This window comes from Hermetia illucens, chromosome 7 (genome assembly GCF_905115235.1).
Source record: "Hermetia illucens chromosome 7, iHerIll2.2.curated.20191125, whole genome shotgun sequence".
NCBI classification, from domain to species: Eukaryota; Metazoa; Arthropoda; class Insecta; order Diptera; family Stratiomyidae; genus Hermetia; species Hermetia illucens.
This window is the reverse complement of record NC_051855.1, coordinates 7,981,036-8,005,117: the sequence shown is the minus strand read 5'-3', so window position 1 is coordinate 8,005,117 and position 24,082 is coordinate 7,981,036. Positions and strand designations below refer to the sequence as shown.

At 46.6% G+C, this 24,082-nt stretch overlaps 1 protein-coding gene across 3 annotated transcripts in view; it reads right to left on the bottom strand.

Moving 5' to 3' along the window:
• The window catches only part of LOC119660933 (intracellular protein transport protein USO1), a 73,888-nt gene that overhangs the window by 37,804 nt on the left and 12,002 nt on the right, over positions 1-24,082 (bottom strand). For 2 of the 3 annotated variants that reach the window (XM_038069924.1, XM_038069922.1), the window contains one exon: positions 5,216-5,290. Coding sequence is in view for 1 of the 3 variants with exons in the window: in XM_038069923.1 (XP_037925851.1) it covers positions 4,653-4,735 (83 nt within the window). In the remaining 2 variants the exon portion in view is untranslated. Of the gene's footprint in view, positions 1-4,652; positions 4,772-5,215; positions 5,291-24,082 lie in introns of those variants that run through there. The other variant, XM_038069923.1, reaches the window with a different exon arrangement.

The following is a 24,082-nucleotide window of genomic DNA, read 5'->3' as shown; positions in this document are numbered from 1 at the left end:
TGACTGTCTCACAGAAAAGGTTGAAGTTCTGAGGTAACCAACGCCCGGATAGGTATCACCTCTGTAAATGCTCGAGGGGCCAAAAACTCGCTGTAGTCCCAGAGCAATATGCGAGGAAACCCCTTAGCAGCGGGAAAATCAAAATCGGATGGCTAATATGCAGGGTACGAATGCGGATAATCCCCATCAAATGCTACAGAGGCCTAGACTATGGACACACATGATCCGCATTCTACCGGAGTGCAACCGCTCACCATTTCGTTCCATTTCGTGTTCTTGTCCAAAATCGAGGGAGATGGGTTTGTCTGGATTCGTCGATTAGGGATAATGTTTTTTAACGTTGATCTGATGCTGAATGAGACGATGCCGGCCTTTCGGCGCCGTCTTCATGATCTGGAGGACCTCGTTTCGAGCATAGAGAGGTGAATCTTGGCAGGCGGTGATTTTAAAGCTAGAGCCCTTAAATGGGGCATGCCTCAGCTAGCCTCAAGACAAGACGGATTCTGGAAATGACATCGAGAAATGGGCTCGTAGTTTTGAACACCATATCCGAGTCCTGGAGGGCTTCTCGGGAAGTGATCGCCAGTATATCACGTTCGAAGTGGTTGACGCTACTTGCTTGCGTGCACCAACCCAGCGTTCTATCTGCGTGTGGAATTTCGCGAGGATGAACATCGGCAAATTCGTCGAAGCTCTTGGAACAAGCAGAGTCGCGTTGGAGGGTGCTTCGGGGGGGGGGGGGGGCGGTGGTAGCGTTGCAGCTGACACTGTCGTAAACTCAGTGAAGAATGTGATCACGACCGCGTGTTAGGCTTCCGAGAAATTGCTTGCCTACGGAGGGAGTGTCATAAGCTGGACCGTTTGGCACAACGCTTACACTCCAAAAAGGAGGCATGCGAATACATGCTCTGGGTCCTCTGGAACTCCATTGCAATTTGGACAATCGGCTGAGGTCTCCAATTTAAACCTGTGAAGGTATTGGAGATATCCTCCGTGCCCCGTGAGAAACTGGGTGAGATTATAATTAATCTCACCGTGTCGTCTCTCCAACCACTCCTTGATGACAGGAATGAGCCTGTGCGTCCACCGGCCCTTTCCCGCGCGTTCCCAAAGTTCTTGCCATCTATTTATGGATCTCTCCCTTTCAGTCTTCTTCGTCCGCGATGAGGAAGAGGTTGGCTTTGCAATGTATATGTTCACCATCTCATCTGCCAAGATGTTAATCGGCATCATTCCAGAGATGACGAATGTTGCATCATCTGAGACAGTCCTGAAGGCAGAGCATACCCTCAGGGCTGTCCTCCTGTAGACTGAACTCAATTTGGTAGCGTTCCCTGACATCCACAACGCCTCCCTCCAAACTAGGGTTGGATAGAGCATGATTGAGGTCACCACCCTGGCTATAAGCAACCTAGAGGAATGCCGTGGCCCTCCAACGTTCGGCATCATCCTTGCCAGGGCCTTACTTGCAGTGGATGATTTGTCGCAAACATACCGCACATGTTGCCTATAGCTAAGCTTCTTGTCTATCACCACTCCCAAGTATTTGATGGTCGGCTTGGAAGTGATGATATGATATGGCGTAATTTCTCTTCCGGCGCTTGGTGATGAGGACCGCTTCCGTTTTTTCCTCCGCAAGTGTCAGACCAGAGCTCTTTAGCCAACTTTTAACTGCACCGATTGCCTCACTTGAGTATAACTCAGCATCTTCGAGATGCTTTGCGACAACAACCAGCGCTATGTCGTCAGCGTAACCCACCACTGTGGCTTCCCCCGGAAGGGGAAGATTAAATACATTATTGTACATGATGTTCCACAGCAGCGTGCCCAATACGGAGCCCTGCGGGACACCTGCGGAAACAACGTACTCTTGGGGTCCGCCATCGATGTCATACCAGAGCCTCCTTTCAGTTAAATAACTATCGACGATAGCGGTGAGATAGGCGGGAATAACAACCTTCGCTAAAGATTTCCGTATTAGATTCCAATTGGCCGAATTGAATGCATTTTTCACATCCAGGGTTACTACCACGCAATATTTGCTGGCACTACCCTTTCCGTGAATTGCATCTTCGGCCAAGCCAGTAACCAATTTGATGGCATCAACGGTTGATCTGGCTTTACGGAACCCGTACTGCCTATCTGAAAGGCCGCCTTGGTTCTCAATAACCGGGAGTAATCTATTATAGATTACCCGCTCTAGCATTTTCCCCACCGTGTCCAGTAGACATATGGGTCGATATGAGGATGGTTCACCTGGAGGTTTACCTGGTTTAGGCAGAAGTACCAACTTCTGCCGCTTCCATGCCACTGGAAATATCCCCTCGGACATGCACGCCTCGAACAACTCAGCGAACATGTCCGGTCTGGATTTCACGGCAAGCTTAAGGGCCTTATTCGGTACTCCGTCCAGGCCCGGCGCTTTATTGTCTCCTATTCTACAGCAGATATCCAACAGCTCGTCTCTGGTGACTGGCGGAATTGCCGCCACATTCAGAGGTGGTTGGGATATGTCGGTGTTCTCCTCTTGCTGGGGGAATAACCCCTGAATGATTTTTAGCAAGAGGGTGGGGCACGTGATCTGCGGAGATGAACGGCCTCTGAATCGTCCCATCAGGATTCTGTAGGCATTCCCCCACGGGTTTATGTTCGCTTCTGAGCAGAGCCCCTTAAAGCACTCCCTCTTGCTTCGCTGGATGGCGAGCTTGAGGTTTTGCGGGCTGCCTTATAGGCGCGCTCTTTTTGCCCCTGTTCGACTCTACCTACCGCCCTCTGAGCCACTCTTCTGGCTCGGTGGCAGGCTGATCGAAGGCCGGTCAGTTCATCATTCCACCAGTAGTTAGGTCTTCTACTGAGGAATGAACACCTTCTAGGCATGGACGCGTCACACGCTTTGGCAATGCATTGAGCCAGATGGACGGCTCTTTCCGTAGAGGTGCTTGCTTTATCAGGTTGATCTAACCACACCTGTATGAAGGTCTCCTCATCCAAAGATTTTGCAGACCAGCCTGAAATCTTTCTCGGTTTCGCGCATGATAGCTTTTTGGCCTGTGGCTCTACACATGTCTCAAAGAAGATTGCCTGGTGATCGCTGTGGGTGTAGCGTTCACTGACGCACCAGGACATACCACGCGCCAGCGAAGGGCTGACAAAGGTCAGGTCTAGAACCGCGCCTGACCCCCCTTTCTGGAAAGTGTTTACAGCACCTTCATTAGCCAAAACTATGTCCATCTGCGCAAAAGCTTCTAATAAACTGCGCCCCCTAGCATTTGATTCCCTACTACCCCACTCTAGGGCCCAAGCATTGAAATCACCAGCAATCACCTTTGGACTACGTCCCCTCGCGTCGAGAACAAGATTATCAAGCATTTGCTCGAATTCAGACAGTGTCAAACTTGGTGGAGCGTAGCAGCTGTATACATATACACAACTTATTTTCGCCCACACGAAGCCACTGCCTGCCTTACTTGCAGTACATTGTATGGCCTGTCGACCGCAAGCCCATATCGCAGTTCCACCAGTCGAATCTTTGACCCATATGCCACCGTGACGGTGTCTATACGGTTCGCTTATGATGGCGATTTCCATCTCAGATTTGAACGTGGCCTGCTCAAGTAAATCCCGAGCGACCCTGCAATGATTGAGGTTTATTTGGATAAACCTCATTTTCTGATTGCAGTGAGCGCCTTCCTAAATTCCGGACATTTACCACTTCCGGGAATATGCCGGTTATCCTGTCCCTCTTTTAGGCATTTGGGGTCCCTATTGCACTCTCTGGCAATATGGCCTTTCTCCCCACACCTTCTGCATCGATCGGATTGATCAATGCTCCTGGTGCATGCCTTCGCGAAGTGCCCAAACATAAGGCATTTAAAGCACCTCTTTAGTGAAGTTTGCTCCCTTAAACGGCAGACAACCCATCCAATCCGAACCCTTCCGGCAGCCAACAACATCTGTGCACTCCCTTTTGTCCTTGTTGTAGACACTGTCACATCGCCCAGCGCCCTGTACACTGCCTTATGCACATGATGTTTTCCTAGTGTAAGCTAGATGGGGTGGCGTTCCAAAACTGGTGTTCTTTGTGATTGACATATCAACGAACGCCATCTACGGTTCTGAATGTCGGCCGACTATAAAAGACAATGAACGCCGTCTTGCGGTGATGGAGACGAAGATGTTACGTCAGACTAGTGGCGTGACATGCTTTAGATGAGAATCCGAAATGAAAATATTCGTGCGAGAGAGACGTTTTCGGTGGGATATTCACGTAATTCGCACAAACGATAATTGAACATCGAAGTCAGTGGTAAGCGACTGAAAGGACGGCCGAAACAACGGTGGCTTGATACGCTAGATGGGGATTTGATAGCTTTGCGATTGCATCCGGATCAGACTTTTGATAAAACAAAATGGTGGAATCGATTACAACGAGCCGACCCCGCTTGTGCAAAGGCAGAGCGTTACCAGATCGCTTGCAATGATGCTAGTTTCAATCTGATAAATTCAGATCTAATGAGCCGACTTTTACTGGTATCCTTTTTTAGTACATCACAAATTTTCGGTTTCATTCTTTCGGTGGATTAACACAATATCAAACGCAAACGATCAACAACAACAACACATAATTAACCCTTTCGTATACACACACTCACCACCGAAATATTTTCTTTTTCAGCATCCAATTTTTTGGATTTTTTCGATTTCTTTTTTCCGGTCGATGTGGACGTGGTACCATCAGATAATTTCTTTTTAGATTTTTTTGTTGTTGAGATATCATTATCCTCCATTTTAATTTGTTGATCACCATTTATATTACTTGATCCATTGGTGATATCAATTTTTTGATTATTAGTCGTAGATATCATGGCATTGGATTCATCGAATGATGTACTAATTGATGAAGTACGCATTGATGATGTTACTTTTGATGATTGTTGAATTGTTGATTTTTTGGTTGTTGTAGTTGTGGTTGTCATCTGTTTTGTGGTTGTTGAACTAGAGTTATTTAGAATCGATGATGATTTGCCGGTTTCCATGATTTCCGAAGATGGCTGTTGCTGAAGTTTCAGGTTTAAGCGTAATTCAAGATGAATATTTTACAATTAGAGAAAAAAGGATCATTTTTGATTTCTTTCCATTGAATTAAGAGCTCATATAATAGATAAGATTGTGTGCATTCTCTTTTCTAAAGCTGAAATTAAGATTTTCTACTTACACGCCTCCAAGCCATTGGAATTCAGATATTCCTCCTGCTCTTTTTGATGTAAGATATTTTCCTCCGGTGTATAATCTAAAAGATAAATAGAAATGATTAGTTATTGTAAAAAAATCCACAAATAAATATATTTTTTTGGTATTTTTTTGCTCATTTAGTTTTGACGAATGCTGTTTTCAAGTTGATTGAGTATCAGCCACGCAATCTCGATACCCCCGGTTCGAATCCCGGCTGTCATGGATGTTCGTGTTTGGTTTTGTGACTTCCCGTAGTTGTAGGCTTATCACTTTCACAGCGTTGAGTGTGATGATAAAGAAACTGAAACATTTTCACTGAAAACTGAAACTGTGTGGATACTTCCGTATCCAGAACGACCCTCCTCATTTTTCCTCCCCTCGCAGCCGCCTGTTACAATACGGAAACTTCGTGATAAACCGCTATATTTTCTCAAGGCGAAGAAGGGGTAGCCTACACAATGACGAAATCTATGAGCGATACCATGACCGTCCGGTTGTGGATAAAATCCGACTCAATAGGTTACTGTGGGCGGGTCACTTAATCCGTATGGATGAGGATGATCCCACCCGGAAAGTCTATAAGGGCAACATCTATGATAGAAAAAGAAGACGAGGCAGACCCTGCCTAAGATGGGGCGATGGCGTAGGTCAGGACGCCAGACAACTTTTAGGGATATCGAATTGGTGGACCTCGGCGCAAAACCGAGATGTCTGGAGTTCCTTATTAAGGCAGGCCTAGACCGGATACCGGTTGTTGCGCCGTTGATGATGCTGATGATGAGGAGAAGGGGAATAATGTCGTCGTTATGGACAGAGCCAAATATGACCAGGCTGTCGTTCGGTAACTGGAGAATGGAAACTTCTTCGAATTGTGAAACAACCCGCTACCCGAATCTATGAAAAGGATCGGATCGAGCGTTGAAGGAAGCTAGTGTTGTATTCTCTACCATTGGGTGAATCGGAATGCCAAACCCGGCGCTTCCAAGAATCAGATGTCAACCGAAAATCGACAACGAAAGGGACGAGATGCAAGAAATCATTGCCGAGTTGAACTCACCGACGTACAGTATCGCCAAGTGGTTGATCAATGAGTGCCAGGCCCTTAGGACGGGGGGGGGGCTAACTCGGACGAACTAATCCAAAAGCTGCAGCGCATTGAGAGGATGGGTGAAGACGAGCTGATCGGTATCGTTCGACGTGAAGGCATTGTTTCCCAACACCCCAGTAAAAGAGTCAATTTTCGGACTCGAGAGGTGGTTGAGTCAGTTTGGGTCTGACCCATAATGAAAAAGAAGAGTTCGAATTTATGCAAACCTGCCAGGCTCTGCATGAATGAAAACTATTTTGTGTTTCGGGAGAGATTCTACAAAACCACTTCGGGAGTGGCGATGGGGAACCCTTACTCATCGTTACTCACTGAAAGGTTCATAGCGTCAATCGAAGAAGAAATTGAGTTTACACTAGAGGTAAAAAAGGATGGTACTCTACCATTCCTAGACTTGAATATCGGGGCGAGAAGATTGAGTTCGAAATATACCGTAAGTCAACAGCAACGCAGAGAACGATAAAAGCAACTTCGAACCCCACTTCCCCAAAAATGGCGTCCTATACTTGCATGATTTACATACCCTCTTTCGGAATACGGTTTCAATAAGGAACGACAGCACATTATTGACACCGCTATTATGAACGGGTATAATCCTCAAGATTTTGAGAAGCTAACCATAAGGAAAATCAAGCAATAGGCTTGCCCAGATAACACTATTTTTGGAGCTTATGGAAGTCACTACGATATTCGGCTTTCCAACTATTCAATAACATCAGGAATTGGATAAAAAAGTTTGAACTGGAAGTTGTAGGTTTATGTTCAATCGTCCACCCCTACAGAATTTACTGCGAAGCGTCAATGATCCTTTAGGAGTGCAGAAAGAAGGGGCATTTGATGTTTAGGATCTGCGGGATGGTAGACCGGACTAAATGAGGAGCAACTTACTCCCTCGTTTTTTAGTCCATGGATCCCTAGTTTGGAGCGTAGCACCCCAAGCATTAAGAATCGAAAAAATCAAAAATTTGACTGACGGTTTCGTCCAGGGCAGAGGCAACTCATCAGACGCTGCCTCACCTCTGCCCTAGGAGCAGCGTGAGCGAAAGTGCCAACAGGGTCCACCTGTTGGCACTTTCCCCTGGACGAAAAGGGGCATTTACCAAATAATGTGCAGTGATTGTGATTCGAGAAGCGGCTTATATAGCTAAAACTAAGTCCGCCCTGGGACGTACTATTTAGGCAGGGAATCCCTTGAGAGAAAGGTAGTAACCTGAAGTTTTACTGCTTGAAAATTCTACACTCCAAGAGGTGGCCTGGTCTGATTATGCTTCAGGTTAAAGTGGCATAATTCGGCCTCCTCGCGGCCGCTCGAAATTGTCTTCGGATGGACCAAGAATGTGTAGGGCCGGCCTGTTGGGGGGAGTTAGCTGAGGAGCCAGAGAATTTAATGGACGAAGGGTATAGCTAGGCAGGACAGCGGGAATTGCGAATGTGGGACCAGAAAGGTTTGAAGTTTCCGCGCTTAAGTAAGTCTTCAACACTAGTCAAAAATTCGTTTCTGGACTTAAGTATTAAGGATTTAACCGAGGAACGCAGAGTTTTGAAAAAAAAGTATGGGTACTAAAAGACAGGAACTTCTTCCTCGCAGTGCGTTTTTGTGGACTTCAGTGGTGATCCAGGCAGAGGAAGAGCGCAAGCACTTAGAAGAGGAGGGGACGTAACAGGAAAGGAGATCAGAAGATCGTAGGAGGTGTTGAGTGCTTGGTTACATGTTAATCGGGAGAGGAGGGGAATAAAGTTGATTGCCGTCAGGGTTGAGTTTAGACCTTGGAAGTTCGCCTTACGAAAGTTTAACTTGGTAGGCTTGCATGCGACAGGAGAGTGGAGTCGGGATATCTGAGCATCTCGAGAGCGAGACGATGGGTGTCAGGGGCAACGTAAAAGGGGCATGAGGGGATTGGGAAAGGCAACGCACAGGAATAGGACAAGATCAAGAGTGCGTTTCTAGAAAGGCTAAGCTGGAAATTTTCACGACCGCCTGTGGCCGAAAGGAAGATTGGACGGTAACATCGAAGTCGTGGGGATACGTCACTTTGAAGGACGCTATCACTCGGTTACGAAAGCTATCCTTCGTCAGCTTGACAAATAGAGAGAAGACAAAGTTGAGTTGTCTTTGCTTCTGATATAGGCCAGAATTTCGTCGGAAGTGGTGGAGTACGTTAGCCTCGACACAAACAGTTGTTTCGGCAGCGAATCGATGTTCTGCTGGGGGCGGCTCGGATGACATGAGATCGGAAAGGACTGCAATACCGCGGTGGCGGGCGTCGATGATGCACAGGAGGAAGCGTGCAGTGGCGCACAGCCGATGCTGTGTAGGGAACATGTTCCTCTGATAGAGGGCGATTTTTAGGTCGGCGTAGCGTGGCAGATATAGACGGAGAATTAGTCGTTGATGACTGCAGTCGCCGCCAGAGTACAAGCAGGCGTAGTAATTACAAAGTTGCATGAAAAATATTGTTGCCGGAACAAAGTTGTAAGTCTGAGAATGAAAAATTAAGACACACAAGAAACGCGAAAATTAGTCATTTCACTTGAGCGAGGTATTGACACAACGCAAACTGCAGAATATTCGCGATAAAAGTCCGTATAACAGGTCCGTCCGACTCGAAGTTCGGTTAAAGATCTCCAAGTACTCCTAACCCGCAATCGTCAATATCGAGGATCCCTCAAAAGTAAAGACCGACAAGAGCGTCGGTCACCGAAAGCCGATTAAGAAGTGGAGTCCTGCTCAAGAGCCAGTACCAGAAGGCCATGCATATCCTCAGCAAGATTGGTAAGAATAAGGAAGCTGGTACTGTCGACGAGCGGGATGACAAAGACCTTGCTAAATACCAAGCGATTGTTGAGGAATATAGTTGTAAACAGCTGGCAGACGAGCAGAAAGCGAAGCCAAAAACCGAGGCTGCACACCAACCTTCCATCTTCCAAGCTCGGAGAACTGTGACGGTTAGGAGGAAGTCCTTGATATCAATCTACTTACCGACAATGGAATAATTAGGTTGGAGAACTGGAGAGTGTCTGACCAGAGATCCTTCCCAGATTACAGTTGGATACTTTTCAGTCTAGATCTCGGCACAGAGGTCTCCAAACCCTTCAGGAGGATCGACTGGAGAAAGTTTGATCATTGGCAAGATTTCACGACAGATGAACTGGAGTCAAAGGTCGAGGGTCTCGAAAAGGCATTCGATGCCGGCTTTAAAGTCTTGTGTCTTGCTAAACATAGCAAGAAGACACTGCCACCGTGTTGGAATGAATATCTCTCCAGTCTCAGGAAGCTGACCAGGGAGATCTTCAACATCTGCTACAAACATAAATATTGACAGCCATTCAAGCACTGCCTTGATTGGACTATTGTCAAAACATTGAAAACACCAGCAAATCAGCATGGTTCAGTAAGATTTTGTCCAAGGAACATAGGAGCCCATTCTTTCTTAAAGAGTCGCAAGGCTCTGGTGAAACCTTGGAGCTGTTAGTTCAGACACACTTTCCCGCCACCGAGGAAGACTGTGAGTCAGAGCCTTGCTTCGAGGGTTTGCAGCCACCCCAACCCACCCAAGACTATCAAATCGGTAGTTACCGAGGATAAAATCGGCTGTAGTATAAACAGCTTCGCCGTATATACTAAATCTTCAGGTGAAGATAGCGTAATGCCGGTCATGCCACAGAAGCAGCATGGCCGTGACTTGTCGAGCTGTATCTCTTTGGGATACGTACCACAGTGTTTGAGACGCGCACTGGTGTCCTTTGTGATCGACGTATCAACGAACGTCTCAAATCTAAAATTTACCCCAATGTCGTCCGTCCAGTCGCTCTCTATGGTTCTGAGTCTTGGCCGACCATAAAAGACAATGAACAGCGTCTTGCGGTAATGGAGATGAAGATTCTACGTTGGACTAGTGGCGTCACACGTTTAGATCACATCCGAAATGAGGATATCCGCGACCGTTATGGGGTTGCACCGATCGTGGAAAAGTTGCGAGAGAGGCGTCTTCGATGGTATGGTCACGCAATTCGTGCAAACGAGAATTCACTTGCCAAGATTAGTCTGAACATCGAAGTCGATGGTAAACGACCAAAATGCAGACCTAAACAACGGTGGCTTGATACGCTGGATGGGGATTTGAAAGCCTCGAGATTGCACCCAGATCAGGCATTCGATAGAGCCAAATGGCGAAACCGATCACGACGAGCCGACCCCGCTTGTGAACGGGACAAAGACTGAAGAAAAAAAAGAAGACGAGTGGTTTTTATAACGAAAGCGGCAGCATCACCTCTTTCGGGGTGAAGACCCTGCAGCGCTCCCTGGGCTTCCGCGTAAGGACAACTATGGAGAGAATGCCTTTCACTTAGTCCCAGCACGTCTACCTCAAAGGCAATCCACAGAAACCGCTCTTCACGAGGTAATTGGCACGGTTGAGCGGTCACTGCAGTACAAGCAGGTACTCTAGCTACCTTCTTGGATATAGAGGGAGCATTCAACAAGGTTGGTACCAACGCCATCACGGAAGCCTTGCCTAGTATTGGATTGATTGGAGGGGTATCTTACGCATTGGATAATATCCATGGTAAGAATCAGGATATTCCAACCGGATCTGGGAGGCAACCACTTGACCAGACCTATCACCTGAGACACGTCCCAGGGTAGCGTCAACTTTCCGGTGCTCTGGTTAATAGTGATGGATGAAATTTGGTCGCGTATGCCGACGACTTGATGATATTAGTGTTCCCCCCATTATGAGCAAGATGTGGACTCGGTATAAACCCAACCAAAACGGAAATGATGCTATTCACCACCAAGCCAAGGGTGCCTGGATTCTACTTACCGCGGCTGAATGAATAAAGATTGGTTCTTTCCTAGATGTACCAAGATCCAGAGCTAAATCGGATATTTAACATAGAACTGAGGGTTAAGGAGGCCTATATAACCTCCTACGCCTGCAAGAGAAGCTTTGCAAAGAAACGGGGTCTCCGGCCGATGATGATTTTCTGGATGTACACAGCTGCGGTGCACCCCATCCTAACGTACAGCTCTATTGCACGAGACAGATTTTTAGTAAAAAGTACAATAGAACGAAGCTTAATAGGATTCAAAGAACTGCGTATGCAAATGCCGCTCTCAATGTACTACTGCATCTCTTCCGTCTGGACCTCTACATTAAATACGATATAGTGTGCCATGCTGTCAGATTACGTGGTCCGGATGCTGGGCAGCGAAGCCCTACGGTTATAGTAACATCCTAGACGAATGGTCGACAAGTGGCTATGAGTCTTTTCATATTACAGACCTAATAATCTTCACCGACGGGTCAGTCATGGAGGATGGATCGGGCGCAGGGGTGTTCTCGGAGAATTCGATTATAGAACTGGCCCGACCCCTCGGAAAAATGACGACCATATTCCAGGCGGAGATATATGCCATTTCATTGGCAGCAGAAGAATGTCTGCGACAAAAATGGAGGGGTCGCACCATTCGAATCTGTTCCGACAGTCGGGCGGCATTATCAGCACTAAATGGCAACAACATATCAAACCAGTTGGTGTGGAGTTGTCATCAGGTGCTGCTGAAACTTGGCCGACTGAACGAAACATTCCTGATGTGGGTGTTGGGGCACTCTAACATCGCCGGCAATGAGGAGGCTGACAGACTAGCTCGCCGAGAGTCTGCATCCACAATTGTGGGGCCAGAACCAGCTCTTGGAATCCGACCATCTACTGTCAAGTCTACTCTGAAGGGTGAAATTGCAAGGATTCACGCAACCGAGCAGCCAATGTGAGGAGGAGGAGGAGACGGCCCTGCACTTTTTATGCAGCTGCCTGGCATCCTCAGATCTCAGATGAAGACACCTTGGCAAGGTTTTCTTCAATGAAGAATCTGCACACTCTCTGCCTCTGGAGAATGTTCTCAGATTCGCTAAAGCCTGCGAACACCGTAGGCGGGAAGCCATTGAATTGGCAATTTACGGGGATAGTACAATGGCTTAACAATGGCCTGAGTGCTCGGAGCTGCGGTTGCCCCCAGTAAATTAAACTAAACTATATCCGGCGGAAACAATTTGTAAAGCCCCCTTTGTATGTATGGGGAGCCTCCCTTTAAACTTCACCTCAATTTATGTCACTCACAGTATGCGTGGGGTTTCATAGTTCCCATATGTCCACCAAATTTCGTTCGGATCGGTTCAGCCGTGTTGAAAAAAAGTGTGTGTGACAGAAAGGCAGACAGAGAGTGAATCGATTTTTATAAGGTTTCTTTTACACAAAACCTTAAAAAGAATTAATCGGTGGACACCGCGATGGATGAAAAGGTATAGCCCCAGCCTCTCAATCTCATTGCGCTGGTTGCGGTTTGTCTTTATGTTTGCCTCGTTGCTTTGGGATTATCGCTTGTACTGTTTTATTAAAAATCAAACAGCCAGAAAATAACAATGCACTCCACAAAGGAGTGAACAAAAACATCGAATTTGGGAGAATCAATTGTAATATAATCCTCAAAAAAGATCCTTGTACCAATCAGTGGTGCGCTCTCATTCTCTCTTCTTCTGCTCCTCCCCCTCTCGAATCCTCCCCTCCTCTGTTCTCTACAAGTACAATTAAGACAACTGCTTCCCGTAACTCCTCTACCCACAGAGTTATCATTAGGTTTAGGTATGGGGGAACTGATCTTCCAGGATCTAAATTGGCAAGAAGTCGACAACTTACCGGAAAAAGTGAGGACAATTCCGGAGCTAGTTGGAGAGGAAAAATACTATTGGTGTCTGACTTTTAAAGACATTTAAAGAAGCGAAGAGTCTATATTCCTGTTGAGCAGACGCCACTAGGTGGTCTCGCACGTTCCCTTTTGTTGTCCTCTTGAAGGAAAAATTGATTAGTAGTATTATTTCAATTTCACATTTAGTAAATATGGATGACATGAATTTGCCAGAGCGACAGTAACTCACCAGTTGTTACCTCGGGAACGTTTTCATCCCGTGGGCTTTTCAACAGTTCCTGAATTGTGCTCTCTGCCCATTGGTTTCTCTGACCTCTATCATCCAATTTCAGTTCGCTTTTAGTTTCATTGCCTACAGCGTTAAAGTTGGATATAGATCGTTCTTCATCCAGATCGAGCAGACGGCGCGAAATCTTGGTCTGCACATCAATGAAAGCAAGACGAAATATTGGGTTGAGGAAAGAGAAATGTCAGAGGGAGACAGAGACAAACAGGGAGGACAGAGGGCAGATGACAGAGGACAGAGGACAGATGACAGAGGACAGAGGACAGAGGACAGAGGACAGAGGACAGAGGACAGAGGACAGAGGACAGAGGACAGAGGACAGAGGACAGAGGACAGGGGACAGAGGACAGAGGACAGAGGACTGAGAACTGATATTTGTGATCGAAATTTGAGGCTTTATTTAACATACTTAGAATTATTCGATTTAAGTCAAATATGCGCCGTTTTGTTCATAAACTTGTTGCCATTGAGAAGGCACTATCCCCTCCCCCCCTTATAAAACCCCCCTCCTTATTTGTAAAAAACTCAGACAGCCAGTTTTCACAAGCCTCTTTTGAGGCCAACTTAGTAGCACCAAGAGCATTTTGCATGGACCGGAAGAGATGGTAATCACTTGGTGCCAGGTCCGAACTATACGGTGGGTGCAATAGGACATCCCATCCGAGATCCCGTAGCTTCTGGCGGGTCATCAAAAATGTGTGAAGTCAAGCGTTGTCCTTGTGGAACACAACATCATTCCTATTGATCAATTCTGGCCACTTCTGGTCAATCGCCTGTTTCAGCCGTGCTCACAGTAGAGGACCGAATTGAGGGTCTGGCCATAGTTGAGTAGCTCATAGTGGATCATTCCCTTCTAATCACACCAAAAACTCAGCAAAACCTTCCTGGCCATCAATCCGGACTTGCCGATGGTTCGGGCCGACTCGCCGTGCTTCGATCACGATTTTTTTCGCTTGAGGTTTTCGTACGTGATACACTTTTCATCACCAGTCACCATCCGCTTCAAAAATGGGCCGAATTCGTTCCATTTCAGCAGTGCATTGTAAGCGTTGATTCGGTCCAAGAGATTTTTTTTTGCGTCAACTCATGTGGCACCCAAACATCCAGCTTTTTTGGAATCCAATCTGCTGCAAATGGTTCCAAATAGTTTTATGGTCTATACCCAGTTCCTGGCTAATCGAGCAAATGCTCACATGCCGGTCTACTTGAATAATTTCGACGATTTTATCGGTTTCTACAACGATTGGCCTACCAGTACCTGGTGTATCTTTGACATCCACTACACCACATCGAAATAGATCGAACCAACGCTATGCTGTGCGAATCGTTACAGTAGCCCATAAACTTCACAAATTTTTTCGGCCGCCTTTGTTGCAGTTTTACCTCTCAGGTAGTAAAAACGTATAATATGATGAATTTCTTGCTTGGTGGACTCTATCTTCGACGCGCTATAACTTGAGACTGAAACGTACGATCACAACACTGTCAAACAGGCACTTGTAGCACAGATTGTCGTCTTCAAATTGCCGTATAGAATGACCCGATGCGATAAGTACGACAATGCTGTGTTTAAGTGTCGCCATCTATTGACAAAATACGACATTTCCTTTTCCCCAACCCAATATTTGGTGGCAACATCAGCACCAAAAACCAGCAATCCAACAACATCAAATCGCACTGGTCAAACGAGAACAATAAAGATAGGAGACTACAACTTTGAGACCGTTGATAATTTCTTCTATCTAGGGTTGAAAACCACAAGCGATAAAAGCTACGAGGATGAAATCCGCGCCAACAGAGCTTACTTCAGCTTAAAAAGCTGTTCCGCTCGAAACGTCAACCATATGGTCAAAGTTCTTACTGTACAAGACAATGACCTTGCCAGTCCTCATGTACTCCTCGGAGACCTGGGTTCTTAGCAAGAATAATTGCGAACTCTTGGCCGCGTTCGAGAGAAGAATCCTCCGAAGAATTTTTGGCCCTCTACATGAGATGGACAATTCCGTAGCATATATAATGATCAAATCTATGAGCGATACTATAACCGTCTGGTTGTAGATAAAATTCGACTCAATAGGTTGCAGTGGCAGATCACTTAATCCGTATAGATGAAAGGAGGGCAATATCTATGTTAGAAAAGAGGACGAGGCAGACCCTGCCTGAGATGGAGCGATGGCGTAGATCAGGACGCCAGACAGCTTTTAGGGATATCGAATTGGTGGACCTCGGCGCAAAACTGGGATGGCCGGAGGTCCTTATTAAGGCAAGCCTAGACCCGGATACCGGTTGTTACGCTGTTGATGATGATAGATCGTCCGTTCAACTTGTCGTTAGCTTTAGTTCCACTATGCCGAAATTAGTAGATTCCATAGCACTTTCTGTAGAGTATGAATTGTCTTTGCTCTTTTCGATAGGTTAGGGTTCAAATTTTGTTGGTACTCTAGAGCTCCATGCGAAGCTATCTCTTGCGGATATTGAGGGATTATCTGAAAGATCGCTCCCTGCTCTATGAGACGCTAGAGGGCCAGAGGAGGATGGAAATCACTTCGGGAGTAGCGCAGGGATCCATCCTAGGACCGGACCTCTGGAACGCTTCCTACAATAGTCTGCTGAGACTCGATATGCCCGAAGAGTCGCGCCTGGTCGGTTATGCAGACGACGTTTGGGCACTTGTTGCCGGACGCACTGTTGAACAGGCGCAAAGCAGACTTGGCATATTGATGCGACGAAAAAAACCGAAGTAGCCATCCTGACCAGAAGGAGAATCCCGACCTTGCGTCCCATATCGATCGGCGAGTTGACTATAGAGTCAAAACCAGCGATTAAATACCTTGGTTTAATGCTCCACTCGAAGATGAGCTTCTTAGAGCAAATCAAAGGAGCCGTGGATAGGGCTGCAGCAGAAGTCGCAGCCTTGAGCCGGCTAATGGCGAATGTCGGCGGCCCTATATCAACTAGGAGACGTCTCCTCATGGGAGCAACGCAGTCCGTCCTTCTCTATGGTGCGGAGGTATGGGCTGATGCCCTTGACAAGGAGGTGCATCGTAAACGCCTCGCTCAAGTGCAGAGGCGGGGAGCTTTGCGAGTGGCGTCTGCTTATCGCACCGTCTCCGAACCGGCTGTGATGGTGATTGCGAGAGTGATCCCCGTTGCCCTCCTTACCAAGGAGCGCAAAGCTATCTATCGCCGTAAGGGCGAAAACTTAAGAGAAGTGGTTGCCCGTGAAGAACGTCAACGCACCCTTAACGAGTGGCAACTTTCTTGGCAAAATGAGCCAAGGGGCAAGTGGACTGCGCGGCTCATCGACAAATTAGACCCGTGGTTGAACAGAAAGCACGGTGAGATTGATTACTTCCTTACCCAACTTCTAAGTGGGCATGGAGGTTTTCAGTCTTACCTGCACAGGGTTGGGAAGGCGCGATCTCCTGATTGTGTGTTCTGCAATAGAGTGGCGGATGACGCTGAACACACCTTTTTCTCTTGCGAGAGGTGGGACGGCCTCCGCCAGCAGCTTTAAGCAGACACAGGGGAGCTCTCTCCAGACAACATTGTCAGAGAGATGCTGAAGAGCGCTGGCAGCTGGAATCGTATTGCGCATTATGTTCGGGCTCTTCTTACTACGAAGAAGATTGAACTCGACCGGCAGAGGGATCGGACGGTAAGGGGTTCCCTGAACTAACAACTTCCTCCCCTCCCCTCCCGTTGGTGAAAGGAATTTCCTGACTTGAAGGCTCCCAAAGGCGGGAGAGCTAGCCCGAAGTAATGTGTCAAACGGTTCCAGGCTAGTTCTCTGATGACAGGGAGGTGTTTAGTTGGTAGTCCGCCAGCGTGCTGTTGCGGGAGTCCAACACTCTGTGCGTAAACGCATTCACCTACCCTACTCCCAGAGAGATCCTAAGTCCCAATATCGCTGGAAGCTAGATAATCCCAGAAGTCAGTTTGTGAAGTTATCGGTAGGTAAGGGGAACGCACTATTGATGCACAATTTCCTCAATTAATTTCTGCAATACTTCCTGGCTTAATCCAAAATTTAATTGTGCGAAGTAAAAGGTAAATATAGATCGTTTAGCTTCCATGATCCCCCAGAATATTTTGATTACTTCCTCCTTGGTCCATGTTCTAATCTAATTTTATTAGCATAAACCCATAACAATATTTCGTTACACACAATGAATTAATTGAAAATAATGCAATCTGAATTCCTTTCACTCATACCTAAAATCTAATCTAAATCTATAAATAGCGATTCAAAAATGATGTGTTGACCTACATTCCATTTCATTCCGGCAGATACTACTACGATTACGTCCACCCCTCCCCCCGGCTGACAAGGGGAAGTATTTTTCAATTAGACTCCTTTAAATGCTGTAGGTGCAACTTATCCCTCCACGCATGCCCATAGTGTATAAAAAGTTGTCACATTCAATATCATTTCAAATGGCTTCACATGCAAAGAAAAGATATATTTTTTTCCGTTATTATTACTAATAGATATGCGCTTCTGTAGGCTTTCGAGAGGCTCCGTGGGTCCGCAGAGAGACGCATATTTTGAAAAATTTGAAATGCACCTTTATGTTTGCTGGGGCTATTTTCGGATTACAAGTTTACAACACCACCGCAGACATATTTAATGAGCTGTTGAGCTGTATCGGCAAGCTTTTTTCCAACGGTATCAAGTGCGAAGAAAAAAGATGTGAAAATGTGTGCAGATCTCTGCTTTTGGATTGAATTTTGTTTATCTCAAAGTAGAGAAAAATTAAAATAGTATAAGCCGGCCGGAGGTAAAACAGGCCAGTGAATCAGAAAAGATAGATGTTAAAGATACATCTGTATTTTGAAGATGGAAATTAGATGGGAAAAGTAGGACAACATAATACAATTAGTAAATAGACTTCAAAAGAAACTGGCCCTCTGCTGTTATGAGAGCAAGGAGGCAGAATCCAGCTGGCTCAGATCTTCAATGCCAGCCCGTAGTATTCACGAAGGAAAGCAGCTCTCCCACCCTCCAGCTAGAAATCTCTTTGAGGTCCCCAAATAATGGTTTGTCCAGTGCCCGTAGCCTGACTCTAACTAGAGCTGGCCAATATCAAAGAAAGCGCCTGAAGGTTTTCCCCTCTTCTCCGCAGCTTCTGCAATGTGAATTGTAAGGTATGCCAAGCTTGCATTTGCACACGCCTGGCACAGGAGGTTTCGTGATTGTGCTCGGTAAGCGAGCCAAATCCTCCTTGACTTGGCGTAGGTGGTGGGCCTTTGCGGCTACTAAATTACTCGCATTACTTCCGCCCCTGAAGGTCGCCAGTGGGACACCGACTGTACCCGCCGGTGGACTATCACAAGCAAAGCCTCGCCTGATCAATCCGCCAGCCCGCTCATTCCCCCCTATGTTCCTATCACCGGGAACCCAGAGGAGGGTGGCCTTGAGAGTGATATCCAGACTGTTTAGGACGTTTCTGCACTGTCCCACCATCCTGATGGATGCCGTCGCTGAGTACTAGGCCTTAGTACCTACTTGGCTACAAACTAGAATGGCTACGTTACCCTTGGGGCTCAAATCATGAACCAGCCATCGACAGGCTTCTAGTATCACCAGTACTTCCGCACTACCAAAACGTGGAAGACCATACGACTTGGATACACTGTGTGTATTCGAGAGAACCCCCCGCCGACTCTACCCTGCTCTCGTTGAAAAGTCCACAGTAAAGTTCTCGTGAAGTTCAGTTTGTGTGTGGCATAGTCCGTGTGGAATACCCAGATTTCCCGAGGTACTTTGTCTAGGATGTTAGTTAGTTTGTTTAGTTAACTGGGGGGAGCCGCAGCTCCGAGCACTCAGGCCATTATTAGGCCCATTGTACAATCCCCGTAGTTGCCTATTCAATAGCTTCCCGCCTACGGTGTTCGCAGGCTTTAGCGAATCTGAGAACATTCTCCAGAGGCAGAGAGCGTGCAGATTCTTCATTGAAGAAAACCTTGCCAAGGTGTCTTCGTCTGAGATCTGAGGATGCCGGGCAGCTGCATAAAAAGTGCAGAGCCGTCTCCTCCTCCTCCTCACATTGGCTGCACAGAGCCGAAACCACTACCCCAATCTTTTCCATATGGTAGTTTAAGGAGCAGTGTCCCGTCAAAAGCCCTACTAGGGTTTTCATATCCGACTTCTTAAGAGACAACAAAAATGCCGCTCTAGTGGCCCTAGGCTCCTTCACAAGGATTTTCGCTTGTCGGCAAGAGTCCAAATTTTTCCACTCGGTTGCGTGAATCCTTGCAATTTCACCCTTCAGAGTAGACTTGACAGTAGATGGTCGGATTCCAAGAGCTGGTTCTGGCCCCACCATTGTGCATCCAGACCCTAGGCGAGCCAGTCTATCAGGCCCGCCTAACCGGCGATGTTAGAGTGCCCCGGCACCCACATCAGGAATGTTTCGTTCAGTCGGCCAAGTTTCAACAGCACCTGATGACAACTCCACACCAATTGGCGTGAGTTGTCGTTGCCATTTAGTGCTGATAATGCCGCACGGTTGTCGGAACAGATCCGAATGGTGCGGCCCCTCCACTTCACATTCTTCTGCTGCCAATGAAATGGCATATATCTCCGCCTGGAATATGGTCGTCATTTTTCCGAGGGGTCGGGCCAGTTCTGTAATCGGATTCTCCGAGGACACCCCTGCGCCCGATCCATCCTCCATGACCCACCGACGGTAAAGATTATTAGGTCTGTAATCTGAAAGGACTCATTACAGACCTAATCTTGTTTCCGCCGGATATAGTCGTGTGGGGTATCAAATGAAACGTCTCGATAGTACTTTCTGAAACTGATATTGTGAATTGTAAAGTACGTCAGTAAGGAGTCGAAATGTGCACATTTAAAGTGAGATAGGACTCAATTTCGGAAACTACCCAGCTCAAAAATGTGAAAAATTGGTCTTCAAATCTTGTAGGGTGCTTGGACGGTTCACATAAACACGGGATTTCAAAAAACCCCATAGAAAAAAATCACAAGGGGACAGATCGGGAGAGCGTGCCAGCCATTCCAAATCGCCTCTAACTGAGATAAGGCGCTCTGGAAAGTGTTCCCTCAAAACGGCCATCGATGCTCTTGAAGTGTGTGCGTCTTGTTGGAACCAAGTGTCCCCCAAATCCAAATTTTCTAGCCGTGGGAAAAAAAAATTCTGTAGCATCTTTACATACCGGTCCGAATTCACTGTCACTGTAACCTCATTTTCCTCACAAAAACCAGTGACCAATAATTCCAGCTGAGGAAATTGCACACCACACTGTGACTTTGGGTGAATGCAAAGGCTTTTGATGCAATTCTCGAGGGTTGATGTCAGCCCAGTAGCGCATGTTTTGTTTGTTAACCGACCCACACAAATGAAAATGGGCTTCATCGCTAAAAAAACAATAGCACCCTCGGGAACGATATCAAGAAGAAGCTCACACGCGTTCATCCGAGAATTGAAGTCACGTTCTGAAAGTTCCTGCACTATCGCCATCTTATAGGGATGAAAATGACGATCATCACGAAGAATTCTTCTCACAGAACGATCGGATAGTCCAAGGGCAGATGCGTGTTTGCGCGCCGGGTGTCGTGTCGGGACAAAACCTTACAGTATCCCCTCTTGAACGAGACCACTAGCGCTCCGCTATGACATCAGCTAACTGAGTGGCGCGCATTTTAAAAAAGGAAGTTTGCGGCAAAATCCGTCATACACTGAATGCAGTTTCTGCTGAAAGCCTCTACGCTATTTTCCAGCAGATAAACCGAGGTGTCAATCCACAGTGCCGCGATTTTAGGTAAAGGGTTCATACCCTGACACTAAACAACGATTTTTAACCCTGATAAGATAACATTTTTTTGATTAAAGTTTGAGCCCCGGGCCGGACAGAGCCTCACCTCTCCTTGACAGGTTTGCTTCCTCAAAATCACATTTCACGCTAAAATCAGACCAATCAAATGCCAGAGATTGGTGCATCTCAAGGTATTTTTTGAGATACTAGATAGTGTCTTTGATAGATCAGATTCAAGGTAACAGTAAGTAGTGATGATGCTGAAGGTTATTTTTTGTGGAGAGAGCAATCTTATAAAAAAGATACTGAGAAACTAATGAGAACACGCAGATTCCTCTACAATAGGCACCTTTTTTAACTTCACCACTTGTCAGGTGTGTGAAGATACACCAATTGAATCTTCGAAACTTCCTTAAATCTGAACTATACAAAAATCTTTTCCTATCTCCTATCTCCAACCCAATCTGTTTGAATGTGGAATTTGATTCTGTTGCGCGTTTTCTTAAACGCATCAAACAATAACCTATAGTCTAAAAATATAAAATATCTAAATTTAAAGATACGTAAGAAAAATAAAGATAAAAAAAGAAAAAGAAGCCACAAATTGCCGACCTCGCGAAAGAATCGGTGGTTGTGTGATGTTGGTCGGCCAATGTAATTTTGCAATCTTCGGAATTTACATGGTATGCATATATTGAGTGAATAAGATGGGGAAATTTAGATGTTTTTTTAAAAATAAGATGTGCGTCTATTTGTTTGTTAGAAAGAAAGACTTTCTAGATTTCAGTTTTGTCAAAATTTCAGAAAAATTTTAGGTTCATCGAGTTTATATCTGTTTCTTGATATGGCACAGGAGATGCAATATCCAAATTTATTGGAAAGTTCGGACCTTCTACTAAGATATTTAACATTTTCCGAGGAGCCTTTTTATTTTCTAAAATGCAGACTCTGATAGTCCTTAAATGCCTATAAACAGTCCTCAGTTTAGTTAACGTTGTACGAATGGTTCGTGAAAAGCCTAAGTCTCAACTAACCTTTTGCCAGATCACCATCAGTTCTGCAGATTGAACAAAAATGTATTTGGTCCTTAATAGGATGACCTTCCGTGAGCTCAAGGCCCCTCCTCAGGTGGTCAGCAAATCAATTCTCTTGGGTAGGTAACATACTTGAATCATTTCGAATGGAAGTGGAAACATAATCCATGAACCAGAAAACTCTGACAGTTGCTTCGTGGCAAGGACTCCAATTGTGTATGAGGTGGGGCAGAGGTAAAGCCTCTGAGCAGCAAGACCCCAGTGGCCCATTGTGCTCGATCACTGCGATCAACTGTGACCAGATGAAAAGTTTAAGATTTAGAGAGCTGACGTTACTCGTAATATCATCCTCAATGGTGAACGAGGCCTTTATGACCGCTGTCTAGGAAGCCTATCGATACTTTATGTTCTAAATGGGGTGCCACCTACCTAGAGACTGAAAAATTAGTACTCTTTTTGACTAGCTGTGGTGTTTGACTCCGCACTTGCTTGAAATCAAGTTCCTACATTGTCACAGCCGGGATACCACAGGGATCGGTACTTGGTCCTCTGTTGTGGAATATCATGTATAATGTGGTGCTTGCTCTTTCCGTCCCAGGAGGGACTACGATTGTCGGCCTTGCTGATGACCTAGCTGTGGTTGTTGCAGCAAACACCCAGAAGATGTGGAGGTTTACGCGACGGAAACAGTGAGAGCGGTAAAGTACTGGCTAGAAAAGGCCGGGCTGACCTTGGCGGACGCGAAAACGGAAGCGGTCTTAATAACGAACCCCAGAAAAAATAACACTGTGAAAGTGGAGGTCGGTGGACATACGGTCGTATCACCACCACACCAAATTGAGTTTTAGGGAACACCTAGGGTATGCATGCCAAAAGGCAGCCAGTGCCACCACGGCACTGGCAAAAATGTTGCCAAATATTGATGGACCGAAATATTGCCGGAGGTTGGTGCTAGCCGGAGTGGTGCGCTCCATCCTGCTCTACTCATCGCCAGTGTGGGCAGAGGTGCTTGCAAACTCTCAGAGACGGAAGCAGGTGAACTCGGTTTACCGGCGGATGACTTTGAGGGTTTGCAGTGCTTTTAGAACCACATCAGATGAAGCAGTATTGGTGGTGGCAGGCATGATCCCGGTTGACATTCTGGCCAAAGAAATGAGTGTCCTCCTGTACAATGCAAGACGTACGGAGGGGCATGCACAGCGTAGAAATGCGGCAAGGTCAGAGTCGCTTGATCTCTGGCAACGCAGGTGGGACAAGTGTACGAAAGGTCGGTGGACGCACAAGCTCATTCCCAACATTAGGGTGTGGCTTGAGCGAAAACATGGGGAGACCAACTACCACATTACCCAGTTCCTCACGGGGCGCGGTGGCTGCTACAGGCAGTATCTGCGCCGCTTTGGGTTGGATGATTCTCCGAACTGTCCCAGATGCGATGGCATACCGGAAGATCCAGAGCATGTGATGTTTCACTGCCCACGGTTTGCGATGGAGATAAGGAGCTTAAACCAGGTACTGGGCATGAGCGGGCCCCAGAGAGCTTGGTTACTGAGATGCTGGAGTCCGAGGAGAAGTGGCTTGCGGTTGGCTCCGCAATCACCCAAACGCAGGAGGAGTTGCTGAAGGAACAAAGAAGGAGGAAAGCTGCAAATAGGAGAAGGATGAGTGTCTAAGAGCAAACCTACCCCGCGAAGTAATACCTCAATGGTGGTGCCGCGGGGCTGGGGCTGGGGAGATCGGGGGTGGTTTTTAGCGGGTGTGAATCCCACACGCGCCCACTGTAGTTCCGCCGTTCGGGCGGTGGAACTGCGGCGGACGTGTTCTAAGATTTTCCACCTCCTGTACGCACAAAAAAAAAACAAAGATGTTATTAATACCAAAGAAAACTGGCATGACATGTTCTTTGTAGAGTGAAGTAAGATAGCAGGACTTTGCAGGGT